The sequence below is a fragment of the Girardinichthys multiradiatus genome, chromosome 21, assembly GCF_021462225.1.
Source record: "Girardinichthys multiradiatus isolate DD_20200921_A chromosome 21, DD_fGirMul_XY1, whole genome shotgun sequence".
NCBI lineage: Eukaryota > Metazoa > Chordata > Actinopteri > Cyprinodontiformes > Goodeidae > Girardinichthys > Girardinichthys multiradiatus.
This window is the reverse complement of record NC_061813.1, coordinates 10200096-10215275: the sequence shown is the minus strand read 5'-3', so window position 1 is coordinate 10215275 and position 15180 is coordinate 10200096. Positions and strand designations below refer to the sequence as shown.

At 43.1% G+C, this 15180-nt stretch overlaps 1 protein-coding gene and 1 long non-coding RNA gene across 3 annotated transcripts; both read left to right on the top strand.

Moving 5' to 3' along the window:
- Nucleotides 1-4534: 4534 nt before the first annotated feature.
- LOC124858311 (MAGUK p55 subfamily member 7-like) lies at nucleotides 4535-7355 on the top strand. 2 transcript variants are annotated; one of them, XM_047350302.1, is made up of 3 exons: nucleotides 4535-4678; nucleotides 5566-5646; nucleotides 7230-7355. In XM_047350302.1, the coding sequence occupies exons 1-3, from the start codon at nucleotides 4603-4605 to the stop codon at nucleotides 7337-7339; spliced, it is 267 nt and encodes an 88-aa protein (XP_047206258.1). In that variant the 5' UTR covers nucleotides 4535-4602; the 3' UTR covers nucleotides 7340-7355. The 2 variants fall into 2 exon arrangements, 1 of the variants encoding a protein (XP_047206258.1); XR_007035799.1 differs by lacking the exon at nucleotides 4535-4678 and adding an exon at nucleotides 4745-5184.
- Nucleotides 7356-11653: 4298 nt separating this feature from the next.
- Nucleotides 11654-15031, top strand: LOC124858369. The gene is made up of 2 exons (XR_007035815.1): nucleotides 11654-11989; nucleotides 13172-15031. It is a non-coding gene; the product is annotated as an uncharacterized LOC124858369 (long non-coding RNA).
- Nucleotides 15032-15180: the final 149 nt, after the last annotated feature.

The following is a 15180-nucleotide window of genomic DNA, read 5'->3' as shown; positions in this document are numbered from 1 at the left end:
GCTTTCCTGCACAGAGTTTTGGATCCAACATCCCCCTCTCTGAAACCTTTATCCTAATGCCTGAAGGCGTTTCTTCATTAAGGTGAAAACACAGTCCTGCAGCCGCCTCTCTGACCTGAAAGGAGCTGAATAAATGAAGTCTGAGATCATTTCAAACACAAATCAAGATGCTTATCTTCTGTACCTTTCAGGAAGGACAGCCAATGAACATTAGTTTTACATACTGTGTGCAGACACTGGACAAAAAGGATTGGAATCCAGGAAGATGCAACCCGTATTCTTTCCGTATTTTTCAAAGATAAAGGACATATCCGAAGATATGCAAAATGCATATTTGAGGTATGCAAATTCTGGATAATTCAGGATCGGGACTACTTTGCAAACGGAGATATCCGGACTTCGGATACTTATGTCTGGAGTTTACTGATAAAATCCAACACACGGATTTTCGGAGGATCCACCCACGATCTTCTTGCATTTTAAACAGATTTTCCTAAGATCTCTCGACACGTATCCTGAAGTATACTCTAATATCCTGGACCCGCATTCTCAAAAGATCTCTATTAGCATTTCCTTGTATATTGCTTGGATCTTCAGAAGATCTCTCGACACGTATCCTGAAGTATACGCTAATATCCTGGGCCCGCATTCTCCTAAGATCCTATTAAGGATTTATTTGTATATTGAATGCATCTTTTGAAGATTTCCCGTTATCCTTACATATCCTGAGCTTTTATTCTCAGAAGATCCCAAATTTGATTTTCTTGCAATTTTTGTGGATCTTCTGAAGATCTTGATACATATCCTACAGTGAACATAAACCCTTATGGTGCGTTCACATCGAACGCGGTTTCTGCGAAAGGAGCGGCCAATTTACATGTTATCCCTATGTAGAGGCGCGTTCAGGAGCGGAGCGGAGCCGTGCGAAGGACGCGGAGGGCGCGGTGCGGAAGGCACGGCAAGCGAAGCGGGAGCGGAGCGGCGCGATGGACGAGTTGAAATATCTGAACTTTTTCCTAAATTCGCGTCACATCAACCAATCAGGGACTGGATGTGGCTGTGACGTAGGGTGAAGGACCAAAGCGGAGAAGAAGCGGTTGTCAGAGAAGATGGAGGACCAGATCATAGTGGTGGTGTGCGGCAAGCCAGAGTTGTATGACTCAGAACTAATTACTTTTACCGAGACAAGTACAGAAAGGACCTGGCCTGGTTATGGTTAGGCACAAAAATCTTATATTTAGGAGATGTGGACATTAAAAATCAGCTGTTTTTTTACTGAGCTGAGATTTATTTACTCACCGAAGACTGATGGACAGGCGTTCAGCAGCGGGGATACAGCGCCGGTAAACCGTGGTGAAGTTAGTTTGAAGTTGGATGTTCAAGCTCCGCAGAGTTAGTGGCATCTAGCTCAAGGTTGATCCGATTCAGGCACTTAGATTTTCCACGATTGTTTGGTTCAGAAACTTATTGACGGTCCCTAGTGAACCACCGCGCGTCAGAAGTGGGAGCAACAGAGAGCAGCTAGCCGAAATCTGGGTGCCTGACTCGGATCGGTCGTGGGCTGGATGCCGCTGGCTCCACGGAGCTTGAGTGTCCGGCTTCAGGCTGGCTTCACTGCGGTCGCCGGTAGTTGGTGTCCCGGAGGCCGATTCGTCTCCCAACGCGGGGCAGCAGATCTTCGAACTGGGTCCTGGATAGACGGAAGTACCGCTGAAATCGACCGTCATCCAGACGCAACTCCTGGAGTAGGTGGTGGTACCCTCCGAACTGTTACCGTCCCTGAAGAATCTGGTGGACCCAGGGACATTGACGTCGGCAGCGTTTTTCGGCTCTCCACAGGTAAACACCGTAATTATCCGTGAAATCCATGTCCACCATGTTCAGTTGAAACCAGCAAGCAGCATATGGGAGCTCCTCCTATTTGATAACGCGGTGAAGCGTTGCCGCTTGTTACCAAATGCCAACGCGGAGTTCACGCGGAATGTCAAGCGGGCAAAAGCGCACAAATGAGGCGAAACATTCGCAGAATCCGCGTTCAGTGTGAACGCACCATTAAACAATGGCATATGGGATCTTCACATCCTACATATGACATTTGCAAGATGGTATTTATTACTGTAACGCATCAGGTATTTCAAACTGAAATATCTAGTTTAACCTTTTTTTATTAAAAAAAATTCTACATTTCTAGGTCAAAAACAAGTTTGAGGGTAGAAAATTCCCAGTTGAAACAGATTTATATACACTTTTCTATAATTCTGCAAAACTTGTTTTTTATTTCCAAATACGTCATGGATATGATAGTTTTGTAATTTTAGCTCAACAATTTCATGTTAATGGCTGTTAATACACTCCATTTTCTTTTCTTTTTTGTGATTCTAACAATGGGACTGCCACACTCTAACATGATGCTGGAAAAGATCTATACATTATTACCTTCCCATAAGTCCACATTTTTAATAACTTTTTATATAAAAAGAAAACAAAATCTAAATTTTGAATACTCACATCCACAAAGATAATTTATAGATTTATGTTTGGATACTTGACAGATCTAATGTTTTTGGATTTGTCAGGATATTACCTGTATATCTGACAGATCCATAAACCACTATCTTTCAAGATTTGAATCGTAAGGATCTGGTATTGATATTTTTCTGGATCTGTTTTAGATATTCCACATATGATGTTCAATGAACTCACCATGCTTGTGATCGTCTTTTTGTTGAGTTATTATCTTCCAATCACTGCATTTATGTCTATAGAAAACATTTTCAAAGTTTTAGATAGAATAAAAAAATTGTAAGATTTTACAACACTCAGATCAAGACAGATAATATATATGTATATCAATGGATCTTTCGCAAATTAGATCTGTCCGGATTTGTCAGGAAACTTACCAGATATCTGACAGATCCATATGTTGTTATCTTATTATATCTTCCCGGATTCCAACCCTTTTTGTCCAGTGAGAGTTTGACCAAACCTCTGATGGTCTGAAAGAAATCTGATTGTTAACCAACAAAGTTCAGCCTGGATTCCCTCATTTCTTTCTAACTCGACCCAATGAACTCACAGAAACCTCTGATGGATTTTGATTTGGGCTTTAGCCCAAACATCTGTCAGAACTAAATATTTATCCACGATGGATCCACAAACAGAACCTTTGGAGTTTTCATTAAATCTCCTGTGTGTTAAAAGCTGCAGTTTCCACATGTTACTGCTGCCATCCTCTGAATGTGGAGCAGTGGAGCAGCAGTGGGAGCGCTGCTGTGATGTTGTCTGGTTCTGATGAGAAGAGCACGGGGGCCTGGTCATTGGGTCCGGCCTCAGTCTGTTCTACTCAGGCTCCATGACAAGTGCTCCCTGTTTGGTCTGGAGGTTCTTCAGCTCTCCATATTAAAGGCAGCTTCTCTAATGAGAGCAGTAATGGAGTCTGACACTTTTAGTGCTGAAGCAAACTGAGCAGAGAGAGACAGAAGGAGGGAGAGAGAAGCACATAAACACAGTGGAAATACTGCAGCTCAGCTCACACAAAACAGCAGCAGTTCTCTCTGTTTTATTGCTGTGTTTGGGTTTTTAATGGAGCTGCTGGATTGGAGCATTGTGATCTGGTGGTGGTTCTGTCGGACCTTCTCAGCAGGAAGAAGCTTTAATCCTCTGAAGACGCTCTGCTGCCTGCATCACTGATATCACAAGTAGCAACCAAGGGAGTGATGAACAAAGTGAAAATGGTTTTAGGAGTGTGAAGAACTGCAGCAGTTAGTCATACCAAGGTGTAGCAGACACCACTGTGTTGGTCCCCTGGTCCAGAAGCTCCATATTTCCACTCAGACTGAGGAAAAACAAGCCAGTGTGCAGGTTTGTGGCCTGCTGGGTGGACTGTCTGCACCACTGTGATAGAGATCATGAAAGAGCCTCTATTACCACACTCTGCCACCTTCATCGCCTATAACAACATTGGTCCTGAGCCTTGTTCAAACAGCAGCGCTGCATTCCTCCCACATTCCTGAAACTGATTCCAAATGAACTCCATTTCCTGATCTTAATAAATCAGTCGACCACTCAGCTCCTCAGTTCCTCAGACTGTTTTTCTCTGAGTGAAAAACCTTCTCTCCAACTAAGATTGATCGCTGCCTTTGCTTCAGTTTGTGCTTGTTGGTCTGAGAAGGTAACCACAGAGTGTCTAGAAAGTCCCACGTTCTCATTCCTCAGAGATGTTTTTATTTCACCATAGAGTCTCCACGCTCTCTGAGGAAACAGCTTTTATCACTTCCAGCCGTCACACAACTGGACTCCAAACCATGTGTTACTGTTTTTATCAGGTGTGGATCTCCACTAAACCTTCCTTCTCTCCACCAGATGAAATGTTGAGGAACACTGAGAGCACGAGAGGAAACAGGAGAACTCGTTCTCCTGAGAGTTTGGTTTCTTCTTCCTTCCCATCAACCTCTCTTTCCATCCAATCTTCACCGTCGACTGCAGTCATTGTCTGTTTGTTTTAGAGGAGCGGCCTGCTGAACACAATCACCTGGAGAAATGAATTTCCAACTGGGTTTGATCTGATTGTAGTGTCTGCCCAGAACATCAGGCATGTGATGAATGTGGAGCCGGATCAAACTGTCTCTGACTGTCCACACACTGCAGAGGTCCAACACTGAGAGGCTGAGCCATGCAGGTCCAACATTGATTTCTGGTCCAGTTTGTAAAAGATGCTAAAGGGTGACGTGGTGCTCTGGTTTTTCAGACAGAGGAAGAGTAGAAGACAAGACACTGAGGAAGATGTAGAGAACCCAGGGGATTTTAAAAAGGTTCCACATTCTGCAAAAGAACAATGATCTCAGTCTTTGTTTCTATGAACTATTAATTATTAAGAGATGGATGAATAAACCATCGAAGCTCATAGTTCAGAGTTTTTTATCGTAACAAATGAATCTGTTTTCTGAGTTTAATTCTCCTGTTTCTTCATACGGGCCACTGTAAAACCTGAAGATGGATACTCAGCTGTGTGAGCCACTCATTAATCAACATGTTGTCAATAGTCTGTCTGCTCCCACTTATTCTGCTGGTTCCCCCACTGGGGATATGATGGGAAGTCCAGCTGACCTGCAGCAGAAAGAGAAAAAGGCTTTTTTCCTTCATCTCCTCTGTTAAACTGGTGGATTTCTCTGCTGATGAAGGAAGGTTGGAGACTTTTACTGGAACTGAGCTAAACTTGTGTTCAAGTGTTAAAGTTCATTTGGTCAGAATCTACAGCAGCACATTTAGTGACATTCAAACAAGCAGGAAAAGTTTAGAAACAAATGACATTGGTTCTGTAGGATCAGTGTGAGGCTGGATCAACAGCACCAGAACCCTGTTGTGAACCCATCATTCATTTAATTGTTAGTCACATTTGTGCTTTTCCTCCTCTAACTTATCTAAATGTTCGCTGCTGTATTTTCTTCTTCCAGCCGAGAACAAACAGATTCTGAAGAATCTTTAAGGAAACAAACATTTTTCTGCTGGTTCTGGTGAGAAGCAGTGATGAACATTTATGGGATGTTCCTGTTTGTTTCTGTGTAGGACCCACAGGTGTCGGCTTGAATGAACTCAAGAGGAAACTGTTGATCTCTGACCCCCAGCACTTCGGAGTGACCATCCCACGTAAGTTCCCTGCAGTCATCTCGCTGAAGTTGCTTCAAACGTTGTCTGTGTCTGAGTGAGAGAGTCTGAGGAGCTCACAGGCAACATTAGCTGAGCTGCTTTATCAGACTCCCCTGCTGTGTTTAACTGTATGTTTTTACTGTTTGGTAATGTGTGTTTTCTGTCTAACAGAAATCGTTTTCTGGACCTTCAGATCGTCAGCAACATTTCTGGTGGACCTCTAGTAGAGAAACTGCAGTCTTAGTTTTGAGAAAATATTAGGACTTCTGATGTTACCTGCTGTGTTTGTTACCTGCAGTGAGATGTTCTGGACATGTTCTACTCAAAGTCAGACACCTAAAATGTCCCTGGTATTAAAATCTGACCCTTTTTCCCCAGAGGTTCTGTTAACTGCTCTCACATGTGATACTGCTGTTTGATTGGGCCCAGACAGTCCGATTCAGACCATCTAAACCATGTATGGCACAAGTTCTGGCCGTCACTGAGGGGACAGAGGCCCAGAAAGTGTCCAGTCTGTCTCTGGTGATTGCTGTCAGTGGACACATGGATGTGTTCAACCCTTAGTGTTGTTTCAGACTCATCCTGAAACTGTTTTGTTCATCTGAAAACTGGAGTTTAGGAAACGGCTGCCAGCATAAAATATAAAGCAGCCGTCTCACACAAGGAGTGTTACATTAACCCTGAAGAGTTCAGGTTAAACACTGAGATTCCATTCCATGTTTCCAGAGTTTTTCCAGGATTTGAGAATGGATAGATTCACTTTCTTTTGTTTTCCTGGATTTCTTCTTCCTGCCACCAAGCAGAGTCCAGAACAATGTGTTGTTGATGTTGCTGCTCTGACTAAAGTCTGGTTTCCAGTGAGTCCCTCAGACTTGATGACAGGAAGCTGTTGATCTTCCTCAGTCTCTTCTCTGACTGGTGGATTTCTGGTGATTCCTGCTAAAGCAGAGACACATGATTTAAATGACACGGCTGGTGTTCTGTGAGCCGGGTCGATCAGTCAGGACCTCGGGCCTCAGCACAACCTCCTCAACATGCTGCCGAGATAAGCAACTCAGAGGAGAGGGAAGCAGAACTGGGCAGTTGGAGCTGCAGGTGAACAAAGCTGCTGCTCTTCATGTCTGAGGGTCGTGAACCTCTGACCTTCTGAAAGGAGAGTCGACCCCCTGACCCTGACAAACCCAGCAGGCATCTCGCTCACTTTACCTCCACGTGTCGCTCCCACCGTCCATTTTACAGCGAGGCGTTCGGGTGCAGGGCCAAATAAAGGCTCCCAAACTCCGTCACCTTCCAGATGCTAACGCCACGGCTTCTGATCCAACAGGCAATGTAGCCACATTACTGGAGACACATTTACTGAGACTCTGTAAACCAGAGCTGAATGTCGTCTGCTGCAGCGCTGCAGGTTGGGTGTTTTATAGTGCTATTACAGGCTCATATATACAAGGCCTGGCATGGCCTGTAGTGCTGTTTTCAGGCTTCCAGCTCTATAATAATGTGGCTCAGTTTCAACCAGTTTGTGTAGCAGCAGCGAGACAGTCTGAGTTCATCACTCCCTCTCTGTCTGTGTCTCTCTTTCTCAGACACCAGTCGGCCCAAAAGGAACCAAGAGAGCGACGGTGTGGAGTACCACTTCATCTCCAAACATCTCTTTGAGACGGACGTCCACAACAACAAGTATGCAGACCTGTGAGGGGCTCAGAGATAAATACTGATTAGATTGAAGAAGCAAACTGACTGCTGAACATGGAACTGTTTTATATTGATTAGACTTGAAGTTCCAGATGCTGCAGAAACTCATTTCATCATTATTGACAAGTTTAAAAACACACAACCTGCCTCTGCTGCTCATTTAATAATGACTGTTTTCTGTTAGTGAGTGTGGAGATATATTATGTGTGTGCATCATTATTATTATGTTCATAACCAGTGTGGGAAATAAAATGTAACATGTGTTAGTATAAAGACATTGTGTATTGTGTGGCCTGCAGAAGTATTTCTCACAGAAGAGGTGAAATGGAAAATTACTGAAAACTGCAGAAGTGTGTGAAAATTGGTGAAAAGTGTTACTCCCTGCTTATATCAGTAGATACGGGGTGCAGCTGGTGGACAATGACTGTCTAAATATGGTAAGCCGGAAAAGTGTGTACGTGACTACATGTGAGAAAAAACTGTAAACAGGGCGCTGCCCATTTTAATGTGTGTTTTAATAAAAGCAATGTGCCCAGGAAGAAGCTCCGAAGTCGTCTCGGTGTGTGTCCTGATCACATGAGAGCTTCCCCTGGTCCAGGTACTTTTGAATTACATACAGCTGTCTCCGTGTGATTTATTCTAATGTGTTGTGAATTCCTCCAGGTTATGGTGAATAAACGAACGCGCAGAAGGCTTCTTTAAAGGGGTACTTCAACATGAGCTTCCCTAAGTTTAACTCTAAACTGAAAGAATATTAATGAAAGCAAAGTATTATATAATGAACATTATACTGTGAGAATATAGACAACATCTGTAAAGAAGACAAGACCTTTTAGGATGAGTTACTTACTTTGTGTCTCATACTGATGGAACCTGTTGGAAGCCATGATGACCTGATGTGACAGTTTCTCCTTTCAGCTCTGGAGCAAAGTTCAGGTTAAATGACAATACTATAAAGGTTTGAGGCATCACCATCCTCAACAACACTGTATCGGCTGTGGACCACTTCAGGTTCTTAGGAACCACCATCTCTGAGGACCTGAGATGGTCTTCACACATAGACACTGTTTGAAAGAAGGCCCAGCAGAGACTGTACTTCCTGAGGCAACTTAAGAAGTTCAACCTTCCACAGGAGCTGCTGGTCATCTTCTATACTGCCATCATTCAGTCTGTCCTGTCTTCATCCATCTCAGTGTGGTTTGGCTCATCCACCTAACAGGACAGGTCCAGACTGCAACGAATAATCAGGAATGCAGAGAGAATAATCAGGGCTGACCTTCTCTCCATCCAGGACTTATACAGGTCTAGGGTCAGAAAAAGAGCTGGAAAAATCTCTGCAGACCCCACACACCCTGCACATAAACTGTTTAGAGTTTTACCTTCAGGCCGCCGCTACAGAGCACTGTTTACTAAAACCAGCCGCCACAGAGACAGTTTCTTCCCCCAGGCTGTTTCTCTGTTGAACATTCAATAGAGTACAAAACAACAGCATACAGATGTTGCAAATGCACCTTTTTATTATATATGTGTATATTGTACATTGTAAATATGTGTATTCTGTAATACAATAACAGAACAAAAGAGCAAAGTGTACCGGAGTCAAATTCCTTGTTTGTATGTACGAACTTGGCAATAAAACTGATTCTGATTCTGATATGGACAATTTATTTTCAGTAGCGTTTTTGATTTAAATTTGAGCCTTTGATCTAAATGAGTAAATACAAATTACTGACCTTTGGATGTAATTATTTTCATGCTAGTTATTGTATTTATTAAAATGACAGGTTGTTTGTTTTTAGCATTTATCTAAGGGGTTGCATGTGTCAAAAATCAGACTCTGAAGAGCCTCCTCCAAACTCCATCAGTCCATCTCTTGTATTTCCCCCCCTGTCCACTAGAGGCAGAGTGCAGCAGAGACAGCAGCAGTCTGATGTCTCCAGTGTTTGTTGCCACAGTTTAAACAGCAGCTCCCTGCTGCCGTCTGTGTGTCTCTGTAACTCAGTGTGAGTCGCTGATGACAGGGCCGGGCCCTATGCTGGTAATGGACCTCCAGACAGTGGTCCCAAGGTCTCCATCTGTGCTTCCTCCTCTGCTCGGGGCCCTCTCTGAAACCGGCCACACCGCAGTCTGCCTCCACAGTTGTGGCCAAGAAATTAAAATTCTAGTTGTAATGCTCAGAAGATGATTGATGCCTTTCTGCCTCTCTCACACGAGCTGGGAGGAGAAGAAGAAGTCATCTTGCAGGGTGGACATGCAGAACGTTTCTGCACACAAACACACAGTTACATCCAGTGTTTGACATGGAGGAAGTCTGTGGTCCTGAGTGCACACAGAGAGTCCCAGCATGCAGAGAGCTGGGGAGCAGGGTGGTGGCGCTGTTGGGGGAGGTGGTATATTTAGGACATGTTGCGGTGGAGGTCCAGGCTTGCAATGTTTTTCACTGAGTCAGAGGGATGAGTGACAGAGCTGTGATGTGGTCTGGATGAGTGGAAATGTCCACTCTGAAATTACAGGGAGCTCAGTGAAGGAGGGGAGATGAACTTGTTTGTGTTCTGGCTCATTGCAGCAGCAGAAACGATGCTCTCAGCTCAGAAATAAGAGGCCACAACACCGTGTGTTCAGCTTGAAGAGTAAATCAAAGTAAAACTTTCCTCCATGGAGAATTACCATCAAATCTTCCTTTTTGATCAAATCAGTCCCTTAGAATCAGTCGTCCTCTTCTTCAGCAGACTGCAGACCACAGCATCATATTAGCTCCATATTCTTCCCACCTTGTTTCTCTCTCCTCTAGCTTCACTTCTGTTCTTGTTTCCAGCTGAAAGTCCTCGTGCAGCTGCTTTATATGGCAGGGAGAAGATGATCTGGTGGAAAACTGTTTGTTTTCTCATACCCATGCAGCTGCTTGCTGGGGGCGTTCAGGGTCTATGTGGTCTTCCTGGAACAAGCAGGTGTTGCTAATAGAACAGGTCGATTCATCAAAAGCTGCTCTGAGCCATAGCGTCTGGTTTTTAGGTTCCTCTGAAGAAGGTGATCTTCAGATCTGTCAGCAGCTGAAAGAGGAATCCTCCTGTCTGTGGATTGGTTTGGACTTTATATTTCATTATTTCTGAGACAAATCTCAGCTGAGCAGCTTAGGAGGAGGTTTTAATGTTCCTTCTAGATTTATAGGTTCCTATAAACAAGAATCTTCATAACTGCCATTGATAAAACTGCTTGTAGGGCAGCAGCAGAGCTTTTAACCATAACATCATCTTTTTACTTTTAACATGTTTTAGGCCCCACTCATATAAAGGGTCATACTTTAGATTGTTTTTTTAATCAGGACTAAATGTTGTATGAGTGGACGATACAGTTGTATTTTACTTGATATTTATTCTAATGTTGGCTCAGTTACCCTGAAACTCTTCAACAAGAAGCATTATTAACGAGGCTGCCGTTGAGAAATTCTTGGTTTCATTTGATAAAACTCTTGTTCTGAGCGTTGATGTAAACAAGCTGGTAAATTCCTTTAAGACCCACTGTTCTGATATTTTAGCCCAAGCTGCTCTGTAAAAAAGAAAAAGTGATAAATGCTATGTTGAAACAAATGAGACGACCTGAGAGAGGTACAAACAGAGAATAAAGAACTGAGTGGAAAAGACCAGTTTGGTTTCTGGTTTGTATTTAAACAGAGAACAGGTGAGTTTTAGTGGAGCAGTAAAGCAGGTGTCCTGCTGAGGAATCGCTGTGTGTCCTGCTTTTAAAAGACAATACCTGAGGCGGAAACACACTGACACTGAAGTGCTGAAAGCTTTTACAGTCCATCAGGAGGATTCTTCTTCCTGCTCTGATTTTACAGCAGAAACCCACCATTAAACCACAGACCAGACCCAATGCAACCGAGAAACCAATCAGAAATACACCAAAACAGACAAGTGAGAATTATTAGCCTCATATTGACCAGAATAACCTTTTGTCTCTGCTGAGGAACAAAGTGCTGAAACAGGTCCAAACTGCTCCATAATCTGCAGGTAAATAAATATCCACTCCTCACTGGTTCTGCTTTTCTTCTTTAGTTTTCCTGGTTCTGGTTCCATCTCTATCCAGCCCATCCTCCTATCAGTGTCTTCCTGCTGGGAAAATATATTTTTACTTGGACTGGTTCACTGGAGGCAGTCCCTGAGTCTCATTGGTAGAAATGAAAACGTCACAGACCAATCAGCACAGAGTATAATGGACATGTCTTCCTGTCTTTGGGTCCATCTTGAAGTCCTGAGCCAGCAGGAAAGGTTCTGTGGAGATGACAGAAGTTCTGCAGAGGAACAGATCATGTGTTCATGTCCTCCTTCTGTCTTCCTCCAGGACAAAACCTGATCCCACCATCAACAGAACCTCAGACTGTGTGGTTCTTTGTTCACAGGGCGGATCCATTACAGACAGCTGGGCAGAAACAGCAGACAGGACTTCAGTTGACTTCCACAGAGCGACTTTATATTTAGCTGTGGAGCTAATCCATTATGAAGCAGAAAACCACCAGAGATCATCTGAACTAACTCTAACTGGCTGAAGGAGGCGTCTCCAAACTTGGAGCTGTTTATTAGTAGGAAGCTTTTACCAGCCTGTGTTTATGTGTGTACATGTTTTCTGCTCGCTCTCAGCTTGAATCCTGCAGGTTTGTTTGTTTCTCAGCATGAATGTGAATTTTTGTGTTTATAATTGTCTGTTTGGTAAAGTGGTTTTCTATAAAACCATATCTGTCCTCAAATCTAAAGCTGAATGTTCCCAGTAAAACCAGAAGGCTAAATGGGTGCGCCTTGGTTCCAGTTCTGCTGCTGCACTGGGGTTGGGGGGGGAGCCAGAAGCCACATGGCTGAAAGCAGAAAGCCTCTGAGGGACCACCACAGAGAGATATCTGGGCTCCTTCAGAGCTCCGTCTATGAATACAGGAGCTCCAGGTAGTAAATATTTACCCCCAACCTGGTAAAAATACACAGTGTTGATGTTCCTCACAGTTAGAGCCTGGTTTTATTCTTCACACTTGATGACTGATTCTCTTACTGACTTGGAAACATCTCCATCTGCTGAATGGGCCTCCATGTTTGTGGACAAGGTTTCATCTTGTCCTGATGGCACGTACATGACGTGTTTGTGGTTCTCTGGATGAAACTGGACACCAAGATATGTTTCTGCTGAAGCTCATTGAGCTGAAGAATAACTGGATTCTTTTGGGATGACACGATGCAGGAGGTGTTGGAGGGGCTTCAAACCATCTCGGATTACTGTTTGATATCTAAGCTGACATAGAACCATGGATTCTGGAGCTGACCATCAGGAACAGGTCCCAGCAGATGATCACTGCAGCCTCACACCTGCTTTAGCAACACATCAGCAGACCTCCACCCTTCCTGTGTCAGAGTCTACTTCAATAGGTTCAGTGAGCTGTGCAGCCACTTCACACAGCCCAAAATCAGCCTGGTCAACCAGCTGTCATCTCCCACCACACACAGAACACAGACTGACATAAATGGTCACCTTTCCTGTCTGTAAATTAGAGCTGTGTTTTGCTCTTTGTCTGTTTGGAGGATATTTCTGAGGATGTTTTGTTTCTCAGTGGAGGGAATAATGAAAATTCCTTGAGGTTTCAGTGCATAATCTGTGGCAGGGTCCATGTGTGGGAACCATGTCTCAGGGAGGATATAACAAGATCTGCACAGGCCTCTTTATGTATGCTTGTGTGTTCAAAGTACTATTTTTGTTTTAGTCTCATTTACTGCTGCAGATATTTGAAGCTTTTAACGCCCTCTTCATGTAGCTAATTTTACTTTCTAGTTTCTCTGTGTTCTTGATTCTGCAGGAGGAAGACTTACAGGAGATGTTAAACACTACTGAGATGATGGAGAGTCAGAACGGACATCTGTTTGAGAAGGTCATAGTGAACTATGACCTCACTACGGCCTCCAGCGAGCTGCAGTTGGCACTATAGCAACTGGAGACCCACTGGGTTCCAGCCAGCTGGACTCACTCCTGAGACCCAGACTGACTGGGAGAGGAGGGAAGGGAAGGGCTGCAACAAACAATATGTATTTTAAGTTGGATTCAGACCTCAGCTGCTGTCTGGATGGTGATCTCCAGGTTAGAGAAAGCCTGACAGGTTTACAGCTGAGAATGTCTCTCTTAATGTGGGCTCAGGAAGCATTTCTGGATCACACAACACCAACCTGGAATGTTTTTGGTCAGTGGCCCAGAGGTCACTTTGTAGAGTTCTGGCAGTAATCATCCTGTTCCACCTTGCACAAAAGAACAGATACCGGTCCTACTGATGGGTTATGGACCTCCGACAGCCTTGTCCAGCTGTCCAAAAACATCTTATTTAAAAGAAATTAATATATTTTCTAGATACTTCCAGGACTTAAGCATTTTTTAAGTGTTGGACTTTAAGGGAACTTGATCTTATCTGGATCTCCATCTTTCTTTTTAACAATAGAGACCTCTCTTCTTCCTACAAAGCTTCTCTAGAGTTATTTTATTTAGCTGTTGTATGTTCCATCCTGGAGCTGTTTGAAACACCAGCTTTCATACAGGGTGTCCAGCAGACCAGTTTTGCCATTTATAGAACTGGGCACATTTGTCTTTAACAAGAAAGTTTCACTGTTGTGTTTTATTAGGGTGGAGTTTTTATTTTTATTCATATAAACATGGTTTCAGTGAGGCTGCTAACAGCAGCTCCACAGCAGACTTCCAGGATCTTCAGGAAGAAACTGCTCCTGATATAATGAGCATCAGAAGTTTATCACTGGAGTCACCCAGTCTTAGTCACTCATACGTAGTTTTTTATTCGCTACTTTCTCAAGTATTTATCAGAGAGATGCTTTTATTTCTTCTGAACTAGTTTCCAAATGTTTTGCTTTGCTGCTTTTGCTCAGACGAGGTCACATCTATGTTCACAGTTCAGTAGTTTCTCAACTGGGGGACCCCATGTTATACCCCCCTGAACAGGGGGAGGAAATCAGTATCAAAAACATAGCGACTTCTCAGGTCTGACAGTGTTTATTGAATGTTGACACCTAGCCCAGGCTTCCCCTAGTGGTTACCAAAACTGATACGCAACAGAGGTAGCCACTGGTAAAGATCCTTATTCTAAGAAACAATTATTTTTATCACAATCACCAACAGTATTATAATAAGAAAATGCATTTCAGCTTGTACTGTTTTTTTCAACTATTACATCCACACCCACAGTGGCTCACAACACAAGTTCAAATCTATAAATGACTAATTAAGAAAATATACTAGATTTTGTATTAAACAAAGAAAATTACGTGTAACTCTTCAAAGGTTGAATAAATGTCTGCATTTAACAAAGCTCCTGGTGATCTGTGTGGAGGTTTAGAGGTTTTTCCTACTGAGTGTCACTGGAATCTATTTCAGAAAGAAAATATTCCAGTTCATACATTTTATCTTGTAAATGAGAGCACTAGAGAGCAGTAAGTCATTCAATAAATAGTTTCATTACTTGCATACTATCCCAGCTGAATATGAAGAACTTCATCTGTACTCCAACCACTGTTAATTTATGAGTCCTGGTGGTTTATGACATTGTAGTATAGCTCACTGGGGCTGGAGCTCCTCAGTCTCACCTGAAACATAAAGTATACAGGTGCATATAGTGTCTGACCAGAAGCAATATTTTATGTATCCCATTTATCAAATAAAATGAATCAAAAACAGTAAAACTTCAGTTTTCTATGAACCCCTGAATGCAGATGCGCGTACGTGAGTCCTGTGAAAATCAATTTGCCCCCTTGGAGATTTCTTGTTTTTGCTTCTTTGTGACACCTAAATGTTTCAGAACATAAATCAAAT

Excerpts from the sequence above, each read along its gene's own strand:
- LOC124858311 (XM_047350302.1), top strand. The coding sequence starts at position 4,603 with ATGTGGAGCCGGATCAAACTGTCTCTGACTGTCCACACACTGCAGAGG. Across the intron at positions 4,679-5,565 it reads TGAGAGGCTGAGCCATGCAG|GACCCACAGGTGTCGGCTTG; the intron begins GTCCAACATTGA and ends GTTTCTGTGTAG. Across the intron at positions 5,647-7,229 it reads CTTCGGAGTGACCATCCCAC|ACACCAGTCGGCCCAAAAGG; the intron begins GTAAGTTCCCTG and ends TCTCTTTCTCAG.